The sequence below is a fragment of the Pygoscelis adeliae genome, unplaced genomic scaffold, assembly GCF_000699105.1.
Source record: "Pygoscelis adeliae isolate BGI_AS28 unplaced genomic scaffold, ASM69910v1 Scaffold18, whole genome shotgun sequence".
NCBI classification, from domain to species: Eukaryota; Metazoa; Chordata; class Aves; order Sphenisciformes; family Spheniscidae; genus Pygoscelis; species Pygoscelis adeliae.
The window spans coordinates 53,833-71,648 of record NW_008825558.1 but is presented as its reverse complement, the minus strand read 5'-3'; the positions used below and the strand labels follow the sequence as shown (position 1 = coordinate 71,648).

General features: G+C 36.3%; 1 protein-coding gene across 1 annotated transcript in view; it reads left to right on the top strand.

Moving 5' to 3' along the window:
* GPC5 (glypican 5) overlaps positions 1-17,816 on the top strand; it is a 137,887-nt gene that overhangs the window by 93,241 nt on the left and 26,830 nt on the right. Inside the window, exon 3 of the mRNA XM_009332321.1 lies at positions 14,567-15,261. Coding sequence (XP_009330596.1) covers positions 14,567-15,261 — 695 coding nt within the window. The remainder of the gene's footprint in view (positions 1-14,566; positions 15,262-17,816) is intronic.

Genomic DNA, 17,816 nt, shown 5'->3' with positions numbered 1-17,816 from the left:
CTTTCCCTAGACCTTTTCTCTTCAGTGGGCTTGTTAACCATTATTGGTGGATAGCTGTAGGAGTGTGTTGAATGCTGGTAGCGCAGTCTAATTTAACATTACAAATAAGTTGCCTTTCTTCAGTGCCTTAGAAAATAAAGTTTTTTCAAGCAAAGAGATTCCACATGTATCTTTTGCAAATGCTGCCAGCGCATGATCCTTTTGGGACTGCAGCTTAATTGTTTCTTGATGTTACAGCATGCAGGTATGTATTGCATGTGTCTTTTGTGCTGGTGTTTTGGATGATAGTCAAGTTCAGAGGTGAGAATGCATGGAAGATAGATTTTTAAAATTGAGGATACATTTTCAAGACACATTTTACGCATGAAGAGTGGTTGAAAATATGAGATTATCTTTTGATTGAGTCAGTCATATTCAAAAGGCACTGAAATTCCTCTGTCTACATAAGCAAAAAATAGTCTCCATTATGTCTTACACTCTTTTTCATCTTATATGTTTTCGTTATTGACACAGAATCAAAACAGTTTGTCAGAGAAACAAATTAAAAGGTAAAAGAACTTTAGTTGATAATTTAATGCATATTTTTCAAAATTGCCTCTTTTAGTGAAGGAATAGCATATGAGGTATATAAGCTTGTGTATGTTAAATATGCATATATAAAAGGAGATGCACACACATTTATCTTGTGTGACTATTAGGTCAACATTAAACTAACTGTAGACATCAAAGAGAAATGTGACATCACTTCCAACTTGCTGAGGTACATTGTTCAGCTTCTGTATAGGACATATTTTCTTTAAGAGTTGATTACTTTCACCAGAAATTTGTTCTATGTTACAGATTGCATTCATGCAGTTGAAGTTAGATGAATATATCATTTTAAAAACAGATCTAGTTGCAAGAAAATAATCTCTGGACAAACAAATCTCTGGAGGAGACAGAGTTTGATCTAATTTTCTACAGTGGAAATTCAGATACAGCTGTTACAAGTCAATAATACAGAAGTTCTAAGTAATAATACAGAAGTTCTAAGTAAATACGTCAATAATACAGAAGTTATTAGTAAATTTGTAACTGAGATAACCAAGCTATACAGGTGAAATAGCAAAACTAATGATGATTGGTGTAATAGACCAGATTGTTGAGCTTGTCACCATCAGCTCCCTCAATAGAAAATTAAGTGAGAGAGGCACTTTTTTGGCATGATTCATCTCCCCATAAATATTTTGGCATGATTCATCTTCCCATAAACATCTAAAATAGGTCAGATGAATCATGCCTTAAACATCCCCACAACTTTCTGTTGTTGAAAAAAAGAGACTATGGTATTTAGCTGAGGTGGTAGCTGAGATGAATCACCACCGTGTATACTTGTGTGATAGGTGTGGTAAACTGCTGTGACCTTTCGCTGCCTTCTTCCTTGTGGGTTTTGGGTTTGGCATTGGCATCGTTTAGTAAACATCACTGCTTTCATCAGTATTGGCATACACACTTGCAAGATTATATATGAACTGAACAGTATGAGTTGGAAGGCTCCATAATGAGCCTTATACTTTGTGTTGCAAAGGTAAAATGTGCATTAATAGCTGACATCACAGTATATGTTACTCTAGGAGTATAATAATATAAATTAGATTCTCATGCAGAGTCATTAAAAAATGCAGAAAAGGGCCAAATGTTCTCACATGTCCTACCAGGTTCCACTGGAAATAGTTAATTCTGCTCAAGCTCAGCTATCACCAACACTGATCAGACTGTTAACAGATGAAGGACCTCTTTGCACAGCTACGGAGCAGTGTTGGTAAGATGTAAAGGATCTTCACTTCAGAATTGTTTTCCACAGCATTTTCACCGATTGGTTTCTTTTGTCAATATACACATCCTGAAGTGCACTAGTAGTTGTCTTTGGATGTGTAGAGGTAGCAAAAGACTGAAAAGGGCAAATATTTTTTTTTCGTTAAACAGAAAAGGGGGAAGCTAGAGCCTTCTAGACTGCTTAGCTTCATTTCAGTTATTAGGAATAAAAAGCTGAAATATTTAGAAGCCAAATACAAGAACGTATCAAGTTGATAAGTAACAATGAAGCTGTATTTACTGGGGACAAGTTGGATCAAGCTAATCTAATTTCCCTGTATGGAAATGGAACCAAAATGTGGGTATGTGAGAAGCACAGATGTTAAGTCATTTGTCTTTCCTAAGTCTTTTTACCCTATTCAACATGCCATTCTCATAAGTAAGTAGGGAATTATCTTGATTAAATTATCACTAAACAGATGCAAAACTTTTTGGAAACCTGCATTTGATTGGTTAGCAAGTGTTCACGGTCAGAATAGAAAGACACTTCAGATGTGGTTCCTGGGCAAGTACAGCCACTATTTTCACTACTGTGTTGAACTGTGAAATAATTGGTGTGCTCTCAACAAGTGAGGGAGGGCAATAAGAACTCATGCGCAGGCTGGAAAATAGAGCTAGGATTCAAAATAGCAGGATGCCATTTGATGGGGACATACACAGATTCTGCATATAGGTTGGAATAAGATGAGTTGAAGATTGGAGAAGGACTGTCTCAGCAGTTGCTCTGTTGAAATGATGTAGAGAGCTTAGTGGTTCCCAAGGTAAACATGAGTTAGAGAAGAGATGCTATTCCAAAATAGGTTAACAAAACATTTTTGAAGTACCTAGTCAGGCAGAGCTATATTATGAATTTGGAACTCCTAAGCATATAGCTTGTCCACTTAAGCACTTAATTTGGGTAATTTAGACTTCCCTTTGGAAGTCTTTAGGATTAAGTTTGACTACATAGGGGCAGAATGGACCCCCTTTATGACTGAAAGAAGTGGGACTGTTCATTTTAATAAAAAGAAAATAAATTGATAACAGTTTTCAGGAGTAAGATTCTTCACCTAGCTTCTCTGAACTAATCACCCTCTTTCTCTGTATAAATAAAGGAGAAGAGCAGCGTGATTCATCTTATTTCCATGTGGACACCTAACCTAGGTCAGATGAATCATGCCACTATCCTCTGTACTGATTAGCTGAGATGTAGACTCATCTACTTTGGAGATGCCTTTCATCTTTGGAGATGTCTACAATCAGGTGGGGAGGATCTAATCTGAAATACCTAAAAGGAGGAAGAAGCAAATAATTTGTCCTCATTGGTGAGAACAAGTGAGAGTGTGGTGAAGCACTGGAATGATTTTCTTGGAGGCTGTGGCCTTTCTGTTACTGTGCATTTTTTAAGAATAGGTTAGATAAATATGTTAAAATATGAGATCATAAATCTAGTTGAACCTGCCCTGGGTTCAAAGGATGCATTAGAGGACATCTCAAGTTCCTCTAGCCCTATGTTTCTGTGAGAGATACTCCAGTCCTACATAAACTAGGATACACAGCTGTAAAGGGAATGGGGAGGTAACCATCCAGTTTTGAGTCATACAAGAGATGCGTACCCTTTGTCACATTGCATGATGGCGCAGATCACACGATGGAGTGGAAATCACAGTGGGGTTATAGTTTGGAAGAGACACATTTCCAGCAGCTGTTATCTCCAGCTCCTTTCTGGAAAGCATTACATGCCTTGAGAATGTGTGAGTTGGCAGTGCTGCAGCAGGAGTTGCAAAAAAGGGCTTAGCAGCGCATCTACAAATAGTGGCAGGGCGAAAGGCTATTAGCACCCCCAGTAAAGCTGTATAGTAAAAGTAGATAATGTACTGGTTATACTCACAATTTCTCTGAAAGTAAAAAAATGTAGCATTTAAAAAGGCAAATTATCTTTTGTATATTTGGAAAGAATTTGGTGAAAGTTAAAGAGCATTAAGATGCAAAGCTTAAGGGAATAATTTAATGAGCCCATATTTACATAATTATTCATACTACAGTAAACATAATTGATTTACGTTTAAATCTAACATCTATTGTTCTTTGGTCCATTGAGTGAGCTCTAACTAAACATTAACAGTCATTAAAAAGCATCTTGCCAAGCGAAATCAGAAAATAATAGGTGAGATAATCTCATTAAAAAAATGGATTGCTATTAAAGAACAGGATTTCAAAATTTTTCATAGAGTAGACTGCGTGTTGACAACATACATAGACTTTATAAAGAAATCTAGACTATAGAAAGAAACCAAGGTTTTGACTTCTTGTTCATTGGTGCCATGAGGCCAGAGAGCAGGACTGAAAAATCAGATGGGATTTCCCCTTGGCCAGGGCCATTCTGCCTGATACAAGCTGCAAGTGCAGTAGCTCCCCCAGAAAGTATAGGGAGAAACATCCCTCTGCCAGGTGGGGCTTTTGTTGGGGGTTTTTTTTTTTTGTGTTTGTGGGTTTTTGTTTGTTTTTCTACCGACATGCTTAGTGGGGGTATAGTCAGCAGTCTTACCGGAGTACATGGGAACCTTACAATAAACAGCATGTAATGGGTTTTTACCTTTTTCATAGTAAAAGCCATTCTGTTAAAACAGCTTGAATATCATGGAGCGTATCCAGAGCTTTCACCTCAAGAGCTTCTGTTGCAGGTCTGAATAACTGCACAAAAACCTGTAAGAGTGTTAGTGGGGAGCAAGCAGAATGCAAGCAAAGGCGATTGATCTGTTTTTGTCCTTCAGCTGTGTCTGCATTCAGAAGTGTGTATGAATTGGAAGCATAACTAAAGGCAAGCCCCAAAACTACTAGCAGCAATGGATCATTTAACATGTATTGTTGAGTTTAATTTCTAAAGAATGGGTTATGAGTTGGTGTAGAAATGACTTGTATTAAAATCAGGAGTCACACTGGGTAAGAAAGGGTTAGTCAAAATAGAGTGGACTATTCCAATCCATATCAATATTTGATCCTAAGATGTTATCATCAAAAGCAGCTACACAGAATATTCTGTACAACTGTCATAAAAAAGGCCTTCTAGAAACAATTTCTCTTTCCTGAGACTTCCTTAGTGTTGAAATAATCTTCTGAGTTTCACTTAAATTTGATAAGTTTATATACTAAAACTCTATGTCTTTTCCTAACCAGTTTAGAGAACTGGATTTTTATGTTGTTGTTGACAGGTGCTATTTTCCTCTTGTAATTGGGAAAAAGCATATTTGTCTGTCTGATTATCCACCTCCTGAGAGCTTCTGTCTTGTCAAGTTAGAAATGGTACATTTATTAACCTATCTGAAACTTGAAAGTGCATACTTCAAATCCATTCCTTTTTACAGCATTCTGCAAAGTAGGTACTGAAATGTACGGCATAAACCAAAATGCTTTTGCATCACCTACTTTAAGCAGAATTTTACACATAGCAGTAATCACTAATATGACTCAATCACTAATCACTAATATACCAGAGCTATGCAGAGGGACATACAGTTTTTCTTCTTGATATCGAATAGTTATAGAGGAACATAGAACTAACTTCAACATAATACAGATCCAGTCATAAACGTCATTGTTCCTGAATTTTCCATGGAAAACATGGATGTTTCTTTAAGAAATGCAGCCTTAAGGACATTTTTTCCCTTTTTTTTCTCAATAAAAATGTGAAGTGAAAGATAATAAATGCATCTAATCCCTTACCAAACTCTTCGGAGGCTCTTTGAAACCCATGACATGCAGTCATATGTTAAGTAAACAAACTTCTCAGACTGACTGGTGTGACCATTTTTAGTGTGGAATTCCTCGGACTATCAGATTCAGGGATTTACCCAACCTCAACCAACACTTAGAAGAAAGCTGTCAGATTAAATATTCAGTGATACAAAATGAATATATTTGCTTGTTTGATGTGCAAGAAATGTTGATCTGTAGTGTTGCATCTGCTAGAACCTGATTACCATTTCACTTTCACCTGTATAAATCAAAAACCAGCTCACTGAAGTTGAGTGAGTATTGCCAGCATAAAACTGGGGTAAGTGGGAAATAAATAAATAAATAAATCAGGTTCTAAACTTTCAAATATAAAGACAAAAGCTTCATCTGATGTCAGTCATCATCATAGCTTTATGGAAGTCTTCCTGAGGTTGTTCTTTCTCTTCATGTGTAATTCCTCTGTGATTCCCTGATAATTACTTTTTATAAAGCTAGCATGTAAAGTCACGATGCTCAGGCAACCCTCTGGAAACTAAGTATATAGTTTATTTCATTCTAAGAAAAACAGATTCCCAGCTGTGCAGAAGGAAAGAGGATTTGCATAAATATATTAGAAGTTTGTCATTTATCTACCTTTAAGACCACTTTGTAGAAGCATGATCATCTCAGCTCTTTATTCATATAAATTGCAGTGTAGGATTATGTTTGATGACTCTTTCTCTTGATACTAGTTCCTTACAAAAATCTTAGGGATTCACCCTGACTAAATGTAAATCTTTATATCTGAGTGATTTGTTCCAACATCCCTTTATAGTCAAGGGAGAGGAACAAGCACTTCCAGAGAGCAGTTCATCTCAACCAAAAGTAGTCATCTAGAGTCCAACAGATGAATCTTGCCTTAGAAGCGCTTGTTTCTCTCACCTGACTTTTGGGGAGCTTCAGGTGACTAGCTCACATATATATGTTTGAAGTTATGTGAGATGAATTTTACCCTTCTGATCAATTAATTTTCAGACCCTCCTATCTCAACATCATCCTGCTATAAATTGCAAATTTCCCTTTTCAAAAAATACCCTTTTTGTACATCTGAGGTGACTTGCCTTCCTTATATATTATGGCAAATGTGTAAAAAAGCCTATCATAAATCATTATCAATTTAATGTCCTTTATGCAAACCATGCACAACATTTTACATCAAGAGATTTTCAAACAACTTCATTATATGATACCAGTTTTAAAGCTGTGATCCCCTGGAGTGTTCTGCTTGCAATTCTGAGCATATTTCATTCCAAGGTAGTAAGCAATATATTCAGAATTTAGAAATATTTTCATTCAATGAGAAAGCATTGCCTGTGGAATACACAGAATAATGCAAAATCAGAGAGAAGGTAAACAGAATCCAAGAGGAAAACAAGGTTTTGGTACAGCTCTATTTATTGCTAGTTATTTCTTCTCCTGGCACCATACAAAACAATCTGCTCTTGTTGCTTCCAAAATGGCAAGATGAGTGGTCCCATAATCATCACTATTAAACGGGTAACAACAGACTGGAAAAAAAAAACAGTTTTGGGAGAAAAGTGGAATCAGTGATTATAACTAGATAAAATAATAACCATGTGGTATTCATTCTGGTGATTATTATTCATTCATTCATTCATTCATATGACAGTCATTCAATATTAAAATATCATCTATCAAGCTATGATTAAATACTTCACATTCCAGTTATAACTTAGGAGTATGTTAAATAGCAGATTCTAAGGGTAGATATTTTAAAATCAACAGTAGCAAGTTTCACTGCAAAGTTCAAAAAGAATTTTCTGAACCATTGGTGATGATTTTCATAGAGTTATAAAAGTTAATGAAGCTCCAGAGGACTGGAAAAAAGGTAACTTTACTCCAACATTTTATAAAAAACAAATACAAGACTTGGAGATCATAGTGTCCAATCAGCTGAACATGAGTCCTCTTGCAGTGCTGGGCCTGTTCTTGAATGTATAAATAGGAAGACGGAGAAGAAAAAGAAAAGAACAACTGGATTTGTTGATTTCAGAAAGCAAATTCCACATGCAAAATAGTCAGTATCAGGATTATTAAGAAGAGATTAACACTGAGTGATGATATTAAGTAGATTTTAAAATAAGAATGAGAAGTACAATTACTAATTCAGACTAGCGAAAAGATGAAGCACAATCATCAGTCAAATTCATCTCACCTGGCTTTGGGACATGTTTTTCTAGATTCTTCAGCATATTAAATTTTCAAATAAAATTTGAACAATTTTTTAAAAGAAACACTTGTTAAATTGGGAGTGAGTTTCTTACGAGTCCACACAATTTCATTATGGGCAAAGAGGAGAGCACACCTTACATAAGGATCTGAGAGAATTTGCTGTTTCTCTGATGAATGTTTTAACAGCCTTTCAAAGTGCAACAGTTCTTTTTAGTGTAATTGCAGTGACTCTAATGCTTATGCCCAAATTATCTATGATTGCTAATTCCTATTAATATTCCAATTAAAAGTGTCATACACCAACTTCCTAGTGCCTATGCTTTTCTCTGGTGCTACGCTCACGCCTCCTGTGCATTGCTCAGATGAATCATCAGTCCCGAGCTCTCCACTGGGAGGAGTATGATGCTGCTGGCAGAGGTTTCTTCCATGGTGGTCTTGGGCCCTCTCAGGGTTAATTTTATTTATTTCAATCCTGTATTTGCTAATGGAGTACACTCTTGCCTACCCTCTGGGTCCTTGGGCTTAATTACACCATGATTACTTTTTTTTTTTTTTAGTCCTCCGCGTAATATTTTGAAGGGTGAGAGTTACACAGTTGCACAAATCTTAAAAAAACAATACCCCAAAACCCACAACTAAAAAAATTTACAATATAAATAAACCAAACTTAAAATCACAGGATATGCAAGAAACTCCTGACATCTGAGTATCTCAGTAATTTGCCATTGAACATAGAACAACTTAGACAGTGAACAAGTGATTCTAATTCAGGTTTCTTAATTTATTTTTTTTTTCAAATAGAGCTAAAATAAATTCAAGACCGAACAAGACCTGACAAATTCTGAAGTCTATTATGAGTAGTTACGGCTGTAAAGCCTGAGGTGTATCACTAACGCTTGGCAACACAGAGTTGGTTGGGCTACAGGTTTAATCTGTTCTACCTGTTTTCCTACTGACTTCAGTGGTGAATCTATAATCTATGAAATGGATTAATTTGAAATATGTGTTAATGAGGAGCAGTTTTAGTGAGTCTCGAATATCTTCCGCTGGCACTTATCCTTTTGATCACTCTCCCATATAACCTTCACAGGCAATGCCCTAATGAGTTCATTCCTTATAGTTCATTTATATGTCTTGAAGACTTTATTCTTCCAGCTCATTTTTCTGATATGATAAATGATTAGGGGATTTTGCAGTATATCTGGCACTGTGTACTACTTTGTAGTTAGGGATAATTACACTGTATTTCCCACCTTTACGTATTTCCCTATTTGATATATTTTAAACAAAGACAGATAATATGTATGTAATACTGGGTGGATTAATTTCTTTTCTATAATTATTCTTTTCCATAATTTTTGAATGCTTTTTGTTTGCTAGGCTGTAAACTGTACCTGAGACATTCCCCTTGACTCCAATAGGACAATGTATGCAAGATACACTTGATTGGACTATAAATCTTTAGTAGAGAGAGTTTGATGCTTCTGGATTATTTGCGCTGCCCATAAACAGGAGGAAGACATATGAGATCACTGAACATTAATGGCAACTGGCAACAGGTTAATACTTTCCCATAGGATTTTTCAAGTCATAATAAATTCATAATATTACTAGGTTTTTCAGCTTTTGCTTGGATTTAGTCATCTGGATTCCTGTATATTATGGGCTGATACTTAGGGTAATCCAGACTTACCAGTTTTGGATCCTCTCTGGACTGTGAAAGGCATTCTTGCTAAATACTATCTCCACAGTTCAAGAATGGATTTTAACCTGTCTGGTTATAATTTATTGAGTTCTATATCTTAATCTGACTAAGTGTGAATTAATTTATAATATGTAATGTAGGGTGGTGATTAATACTGAATTATAAGACTTCACAACTTGTTGGCCCACTACTAATACTGGATTTTTAATTTATTAGACTATCTTTGTGTTAGGTACTATAGATGTTTCAAAAGTTAATACTCAGAATTTAGACCATGCATTTTCTCATTTAGCAGCTTGTATAGAACATTTATCTGTGTGAAGAAAGGGTAAACTTAAGAGAATACAGTTGCTTTTATAACAACGCGATTCCGTAGAAATTTGTTTCAAATTAATTTTCTAAGGTACCTGTAGTAGAAGGACACCGCCAAAACTATTAAGGATGAGAATTGCAGGGCTGGTTTAAAATCCGATCCAGATTCTATTTCATTCAGTGCAATATTTCCATTAAGTTTGATAAATGTCCAGGAATAAAAAACAATATTTCTTTTTTGTTCTCTTTGTGAGTTGTTCTAGTAAACAAGGCATATGTATACTTTTGTGTCCTCTTTTAAAGACAGTAATCCACTGGACTGATCACTACATTGTGGTGTCTTTATAATGTACAACTGCATGTGGCTGTCAGGAACAGAAAGGTTAAAGGAAGTGAATGAAAGATTGCTAGTTATTTTACATAATTTTGTGATCACTTTCTTAAATACACTAGTATCAACAAAGAATGTATATATGTACTGATATGAAGAATCAGCTGAATAAATGCAATACATAAAAAAGTGCTCATCTACATTTTTTTTCCCTAGCCTTGTGGTTTGTTCCTTCTTAGCAAAACCAGGAAGAGAGATATTACTGTTCTTTAAAAAAAATAATGGGTTAATATATTGACATCCTTGATTTTTGACTTAGGAGTGTACAAATCATAATTTTAAGTGTAGCCAAAGAAAAATAAAGTTGACATGTCACCCATGGTAAATGCTAGACATTATTCACAGTAATGCTGCAGAAGGTATCTGTAGGATATTGCATAGTGGTTACTATGAAGGTCTCATAAAGGATGGAGATAACAGGCACTGAGCCTGCAGATTAAAAAATCATTTAATAACAATAAAAAGAGCTTGTCTGGCTCATCTTGGTTATATTTAATATGTCTTTTATATGTATTGGATTTATACTGATTGAAAACTCACCGCTTCTTTTATGTGGCTGAATAATTAAGACTGATGATGTTAGTCTGGGCCCATAGACTTAAAAGATAGAGAAACACATTGTTAAATCTATGATACACTTGCAGTATTGAACCAGCATAACTTGATTTGTCACTGAAGTCTTTGAAAAGTGTTGTAAATGACACAGATTGCCATCATAAGGTGTTCACAGGAGCTGTTCAATATTGAAAGTAAACATAGGTCTGCTTTGCTGTTTGTCATTCTTCAAGCTGTCCAAGAGCAAAACAAATCTCTGGAATAGCTTTCGCGGTTATAAAGTAGGAAACATGCCAGTAGAATAAACGTCATTAACAAATTTTGTAAGAAATCCTGAAATGACAATTAGACAGCATACTGCAGAATCGTAAACACAAGTGGCCAGTATTATCATAGAATCATAGAATAGTTTGGGTTGGAAGGGACCTCTAAAGGTCATCTAGTCCAACCCCCCTGCCGTGGGCAGGGACAGCTTCAGCTAGATCAGGTTGCTCAGAGCCCCGTCCAACCTGACCTGGAATGTTTCCAGGGATGTGGCATCCACCACCTCTCTGGGCAACCTGTTCCAGTGTTTCACCACCCTCAGCGTAAAAAATTTCTTCTTTATATCTAGTCTAAATCTACCCCCCTTTAGTTTGAAGCCATTCCCCCTTGTCCTGTCGCAACAGGCCCTGCTAAAAAGTTTGCCACCACCTTTTTTATAAGCCTGTTTAGAAAAGCATAAATAGTCAATAAATCATGCAGTTGATTATTGTACTCATTCATCTGTGGGTTGCTGGGGCACTAGCAATGTAATTCAATCTTGAAGGTTTGTTATTGTTTAGACCACATTGTAAAATCTATTGATAATCCATGTGCAGCATGATTTATTCTTTCATCTAATATTTGTGCTATTGGTAATAAGATACTGCAGCCATGGATTGTAACAGACATTTTAGATCACATACTTTATGGTTTTCATCTAGGAAACGTAATAATAAAAAATTGAGAAGGGTCATAAAAACCTTATTCATGTCATTCTAAAGAGATTATTATAACATCATTCTTTTACTAACATTACCTACTTTAACAAATTTCTTCTGAAGCATTGGCAAAATTTGTGTAAAAGACTGAATCTACAGTTACAAAAATAGACATTTTCCTAGGAGGCTTTAATATTCTTCACACTTTATTATTTTAAACCATCTAAACCAAGAATCATTTTGACTTAAATTTTTGTCTTTGTTATTCTGGCTGCTCCAAGCTTTTATATGAAGGGTTCTTGAGTCAGTGATAATTTAGTTGTCTAGGCACAGCCATCTAGTGCCATTTTAAATGCAAAACATCCACACACACACAGCCTGCGGATGTGACACAGGACCTGCAGGATACCCATGCCCTTCTGAACAGGCAGATAAACAGCATCTACCATTGAACATGGTACTAAACCCTCTTCAGCAACTAAATAAAGCCTCCATAGTAGGATTGTACTTTCTTTGCGTTCCTTGTTCCCTCCAATAAAAATGAGACATAATGCACAGTAGGATATTTAGGGCTGCGATTTAGCTGTCCATGTATATGTGCCTCCATGGGAGCTAGGTGTCCAAACTGCCTTTTTTATAGCTGGTGGAGATCTCATCCTCAGTTCAGTTGCCTTAAAGTGGGCATCTTGATCAATCTAATACGTCCTATCTGATATGTTGTGTCTCATCTGCTGCTCCAGAAGGACGTGGGTGTCCCATAGACATGTGCACACCTACAAACACGGGGTGCAGTGCAGGTGTCTCAGGTACGATCTGGCATGAGGTGCTGAGGTTGAGAAAAGTCACAGAGCCGGCGGTGATGCAGGCAGCTGTGGTCTACAGGGTTCCTCAGCTGGCACTTCTGCGTGTCAGCCCATGGGATAAACTGAAGAGGCTTTGCTGTATTGAATAGGTCTCCATTGGTGGGAGCCTAGCTCCATGCAGGGTCCTGACTTCAGGAGTCTGAGTTTTGAAACAAATCAAACCCTTTGCTGAATCACTGTGATATTTGGCACGTATGAATGACTATAGTGAAATTCACTTTAGGAGAGATGCACATATATATGTGCCATAGTAATGGGAAAAAAAAAGACAAACGGGATGCACTTTCCTACTCTTTACTGTGGGCAGTCAACACTTTTTGTCTTACTTATGTGAATGTTAGAGGAATGTTAGAGGAATTTTGCTAGAGATAGCAAAATCAGTCTTAAGGGTGGTGTGAAATATGAAACTAAGAGTTAATAGGTAATAGGTAGCAGAGGAATAGAGGTAATGACTCTGATTTATAACTATGTATCTCCTTTTTATTGGAGAAAACAAAGAATGCATAGAAAGTATACGCAGACTAGTTTAAATGTCTTCTCTGTGATCTTTTCACAAAGCGTGCAATTTAAAACCCACTGAAGTCAGTGAGAACCATTTCACTGACCTGAACAAGCTTTTTATCAGAATATAAGACATTTATTCTTATGCATAGATACATAGTAAATATGTGATAGCCAGTCTTGGTTATTATATTAAAATTATTCTGAGTTTTCTACTATTCCTTTCAGTCAGTGACTTAACATCAGACTTAAGATTGCTTCAGTAATTGCTCGACATAATTTGACACTATTTGATTCTGCCTGTTTTTAATATCACTATTTGGACAGTATTAACTGTACTTCATGCTTTTCCTCACTTTATTTCCATAGAGTCCTATTAAAAAAATAAATGTGAAAAAATAAATAAATGAAAACTTGTAAAGCTTGAATGAATAAAAGAAAGTTACTGGTCATAGCCATCCAGTGGATAAAATGGGTTAATATTTGTGATATATGTTTCTATGTATTTTTATTCTCAACTCTAAGGTAAGTTTCCTTTTGATCTATATATTGCTCCTTTGCCTTCCCTGAAGTGCAAGCTTCTCAGGCAGATCTAGGAAATTCCTCAATGCGAACATTCTTTTTCTGTTTTGAAAACCAGCATTTTTCCTTACCTGCAAGTCATAGATCAAGTCAGGAGAGAATACTTCTCCAGTGTACTTTAACTGTTTTATTAAAAGCTGCTCGGTGTGCTTAAGGATTGCCGCCTAGCCCATGAAACTCAGTGGAAGTTTATCCATTCAGGCTTTACCAGTTATGCAGAACTTGAGGCTCAGAGAGGGTGTGTCCATCACAGTGCCCGAGGAGAGCAATTCTGCACGTTCCAGCACATTGCTCGACCATAGCAATTGCCAGACCAAACAGCGTTGTTTAAAAGCACGTTCTCATGTGTGTTTGGTACATCTCCTTCCTTTGGAAGACAAGAAGACAAAACTGTTTGATCTTTTAAAAGCTAAGTTTTAATGGAATGGAAGAGTTGTTTAAATTGTTTAACGATACTTTTGCCCATCCATTTAGGCAGGTAAGAGGAATGACTTGAAGTGGAGTGGCTGAGAGCATTTAGCTTTCTATTGCAACTTGCAGAATGAGTCGTGAGATGAGAGAGCTAATGTATGTAAGGGCTTTGTTGTATTTTGTAACTTAATAACTTAGCTTACAATTGATTTCCTTTCATATTTTTTTAGGCTGCGTTTAATATATCCTGCCAAGAAAACATATGGATTATTAATTGTGTCGTAACATTACTTGTAGGGTGTTTGCCTATATACAAAAGACAGTTGTCACAGTTTGTGAGAAGTTCATCTCTTCATAAATTCTAATGCAAAAATGCATTTGGGATAAATATAAGATGTCCTGATGTGATTGCTTTAAGTTCTCACCCTAATTTCTTATTTTTTAAACTTTAAAAATTATGAACTTTTTTTTTTTTTAATGACAGAAACCTTTGAAATGCTTATCAGACTGGCTGAGAATTACACAAGCACACTTTTCTGCAATGCATATAGAAACATGGCTGCTGAGGCTACTACACACGTCCAGGAGTTTTTCGCGGATGTTGGACTCTTCATATTTGGCACAGACGTTAGCACAGAGGAATTTGTCAACAGATTTTTTGACACCCTGTTCCCAGTAGTCTACAACCACGTGATTAACCCTGGTCTGACTGACATTTCACTGGAATATGCGGAGTGCCTCCGAATGGCGAGAAGAGACATCAGGCCCTTTGGTAACGTTCCCCAAAAGGCCATAGGACAACTGGGAAGATCACTGTTACCCAGCCGGACATTCTTGCAGGCTCTGAATTTGGGGATTGAAGTGATCAACACAACAGATCATCTGCATTTCTCTAAAGACTGCAGCAGAGCTTTACTGAGAATGCAGTACTGCCCCCATTGCCAAGGGCTGACTTTAAGTAAGCCCTGTATGGGCTACTGCCTCAACGTCATCCGAGGCTGCTTAGCTAACATGGCAGAAGTTGATCTTCACTGGCGGGGATATATTCAGTCCCTGGAGGAGCTCTCAAGTGCCATGAGTGGAACATACGACATTGAGCACGTGCTTCTAAACTTTCATGCACTTGTTAATGACGCTGTCGTACAGGCTCGTATCAATGGGCCAGAATTATCTGAGCAGGTAAGAAGCTGTTTTTATCCACGCTCGGTGCAAACGTGACACTAAGAAAAGTAACACTGATAACTATTACTTGTTTGGCCAATTTTATGGTGGTGAACACATTCGTATCTGAGTTCAGCTTTATTTGACAACGCATTTTTCCAGCACTGCCAGTTTTTATTTTAATCGTGCACATGACCTGCTAATTTCCCATATTCTATTCACAAGTTTCACATCAAGTGGAGCTTCAGCATTTTGGCAGCATTTACAGTAACGGCTTTTCAAACTGAAAAGAATTCTTGTGTGGAATTTATCTTTTCCCATGTCCCATGAAACCACAGCTTTTTTCAAAATGTTGGTGAGTGAAAATTTTTGTTGCACAATGCAATGGAAACTTCTGTTCCTTCACCCTTTTTATTTAGAAGTTAACATTTTCAGTAGGTGCACTGAATAGCTTTAGGTTTAACTCTACAACTGCATCTGTTAAGTTCTACCGAACAAGGGTGAACAGTGGAATGTGTCATTAAGTTTGGAAGCTTAAAATATTAATGAGAGGAAAGTAAATTATCTGGTGAAAAACTAATTCCACAAATATTCTGTAAAAACAGAATTTAATTTAATTTAAAATTTTAATTTATAAATTAATATTAATTTAATTTAAAATGTAATTTAATTTAAATCTGATATTTGTGTAAATGAGAGTGTTAGATCTCAGCAATTATATTTGTTTACAGATTGGACACTTGTTATACGACATACTGGGAATAATTTTTAGGAGCACAAAAAGTGTTTTTCATTAATATAAGTAAATTGTTTAATCGCTTCATTGTTATCTTATATGCACATAAAGGTAAATTTAAACAATCCTTCTTTTAGATTCCAGTGGCCTGTCTTAAATAACCTATGACTTTGCATAATTATTTGCATAATTTTGTAGGCTTCAGAGAAAGTAGCAGAGTTCATTTGTAACATGAACCAAATCCTTCCTTACATATGCTTAAGAGAGAAAGCAAGTTATGCGAGAGCTATGTTAGCTGTGAATCCATGAAGTGAAGAGTTTTAATATACCATTAAGGAAAATACACATTATTTAGCTACACATTAGAAAGAAAGTTAGTATATCTGCAAATTTGTGAAGGTGATGTAAGTAGCAAAATTCTAATTCTTCCTATGTTACATTTAATCCACGATACATTTTGTAATTATTTTTTTCTCTGTATTCTTACATTCAGACTTCACTGACAGTGACATATTCTGTGTTTAAAGCTGGGTCGAATATCGTGATCTGGGGAGATGCCTTTAGTTTTACAGGGTACACAGGTCTGTTTGTGCCTGGGTGTCACTCTGGCGTGGCATCAGCTGAGGTGCGGTAATACTTCTAGGACTACCACAACCTGCCTCTTTACGTGACTAGCTGAAGTTGAAGCAGCGTCTTCTGCTAAGCAGCTGATATGACCTCTGGCAATAAACAACTTGACCTAATATAACAAATAGAGGATTCTTCATTTCTTACTAAGACCCACAGTCTATTAAAATGGGTTCTTCAACCTGCTTGTAGTCAGTGAGTAACAGGGAAATTGCCCATTTCTATGAATTTCCCATTTTATCTGCTTTATACCAGCCAGCTACATTAGCCAGAATCTCCTGCTGCTGAACTTCCTTGAGAAAAACTGTGATTTTTTTTTTTAAAGTTTTTTCACTAACAGTTTGGCTCAAAAGTGGCTCACTAATGTCTGTCTCATTCCTATTATGTTTCAGAGCTACAGTTGCCTTTTAGGGATATTCCCTGTTCCTCCTCAGATTTTTGAGGGATCTTTTTTGCCTATAATTTTCAGGAACAAGCTAGAATAAGAAAGTAAAGGCTCAAGGGAAGGCCTTCTTTTTCCTGTTTCATCCTGGGTCATTTAGTTTGAAGAGTTTTAGACTTGGATTTTCAACAGTGAAGCAGCACTGGCCCAGACTTAAGAGTCTCTCAGCACACTCACGTTTTCAAAATGAAAGTTTTTACTCTCCAAAATAATATATTTCGCTCAACTTCAGTAAAAAATTAAATGGGTGAAGAGCCCTCCACCCGGTCTTTTGGCTTAATGAAAATTTCAGATTGATCCAAAATAAAATGCTTTATTTTGATATTCCTGAAAACTCTATGCCTTCCTTCTCCCCTTCCCTCATATGAAGTAAGGGATACTAAAATTTCTTATGTAATGATATTTTGTGCCAATGTGTTTGTTTGAAGATCGAGTGTTTACTTCTGTTGTGTTAAGATCTTCTCATATAGAAACACTTCCAAACTTTAAAACCTAAATATTTCATTTTTCACTCAATCTGCATCAGACCTATGCATTTAGACATATCTTTCACTTAATCTCTATGTTATAATTGACCGGTCCTTTCTCTCTTTGATCTATCATTTGGTCAAACAAGACTATGATGACTTGATCCCTTGAAACATGGTGATCTAGTCAGTCAGTTCTGATTTGCTGAGTATGGCTTGAGTATATTTCATGTTTGCCTATACATTAGGTATCAAGACCTAATTCTGACATGTAATAAATACAGTCTTTCAGCTTTAAGAG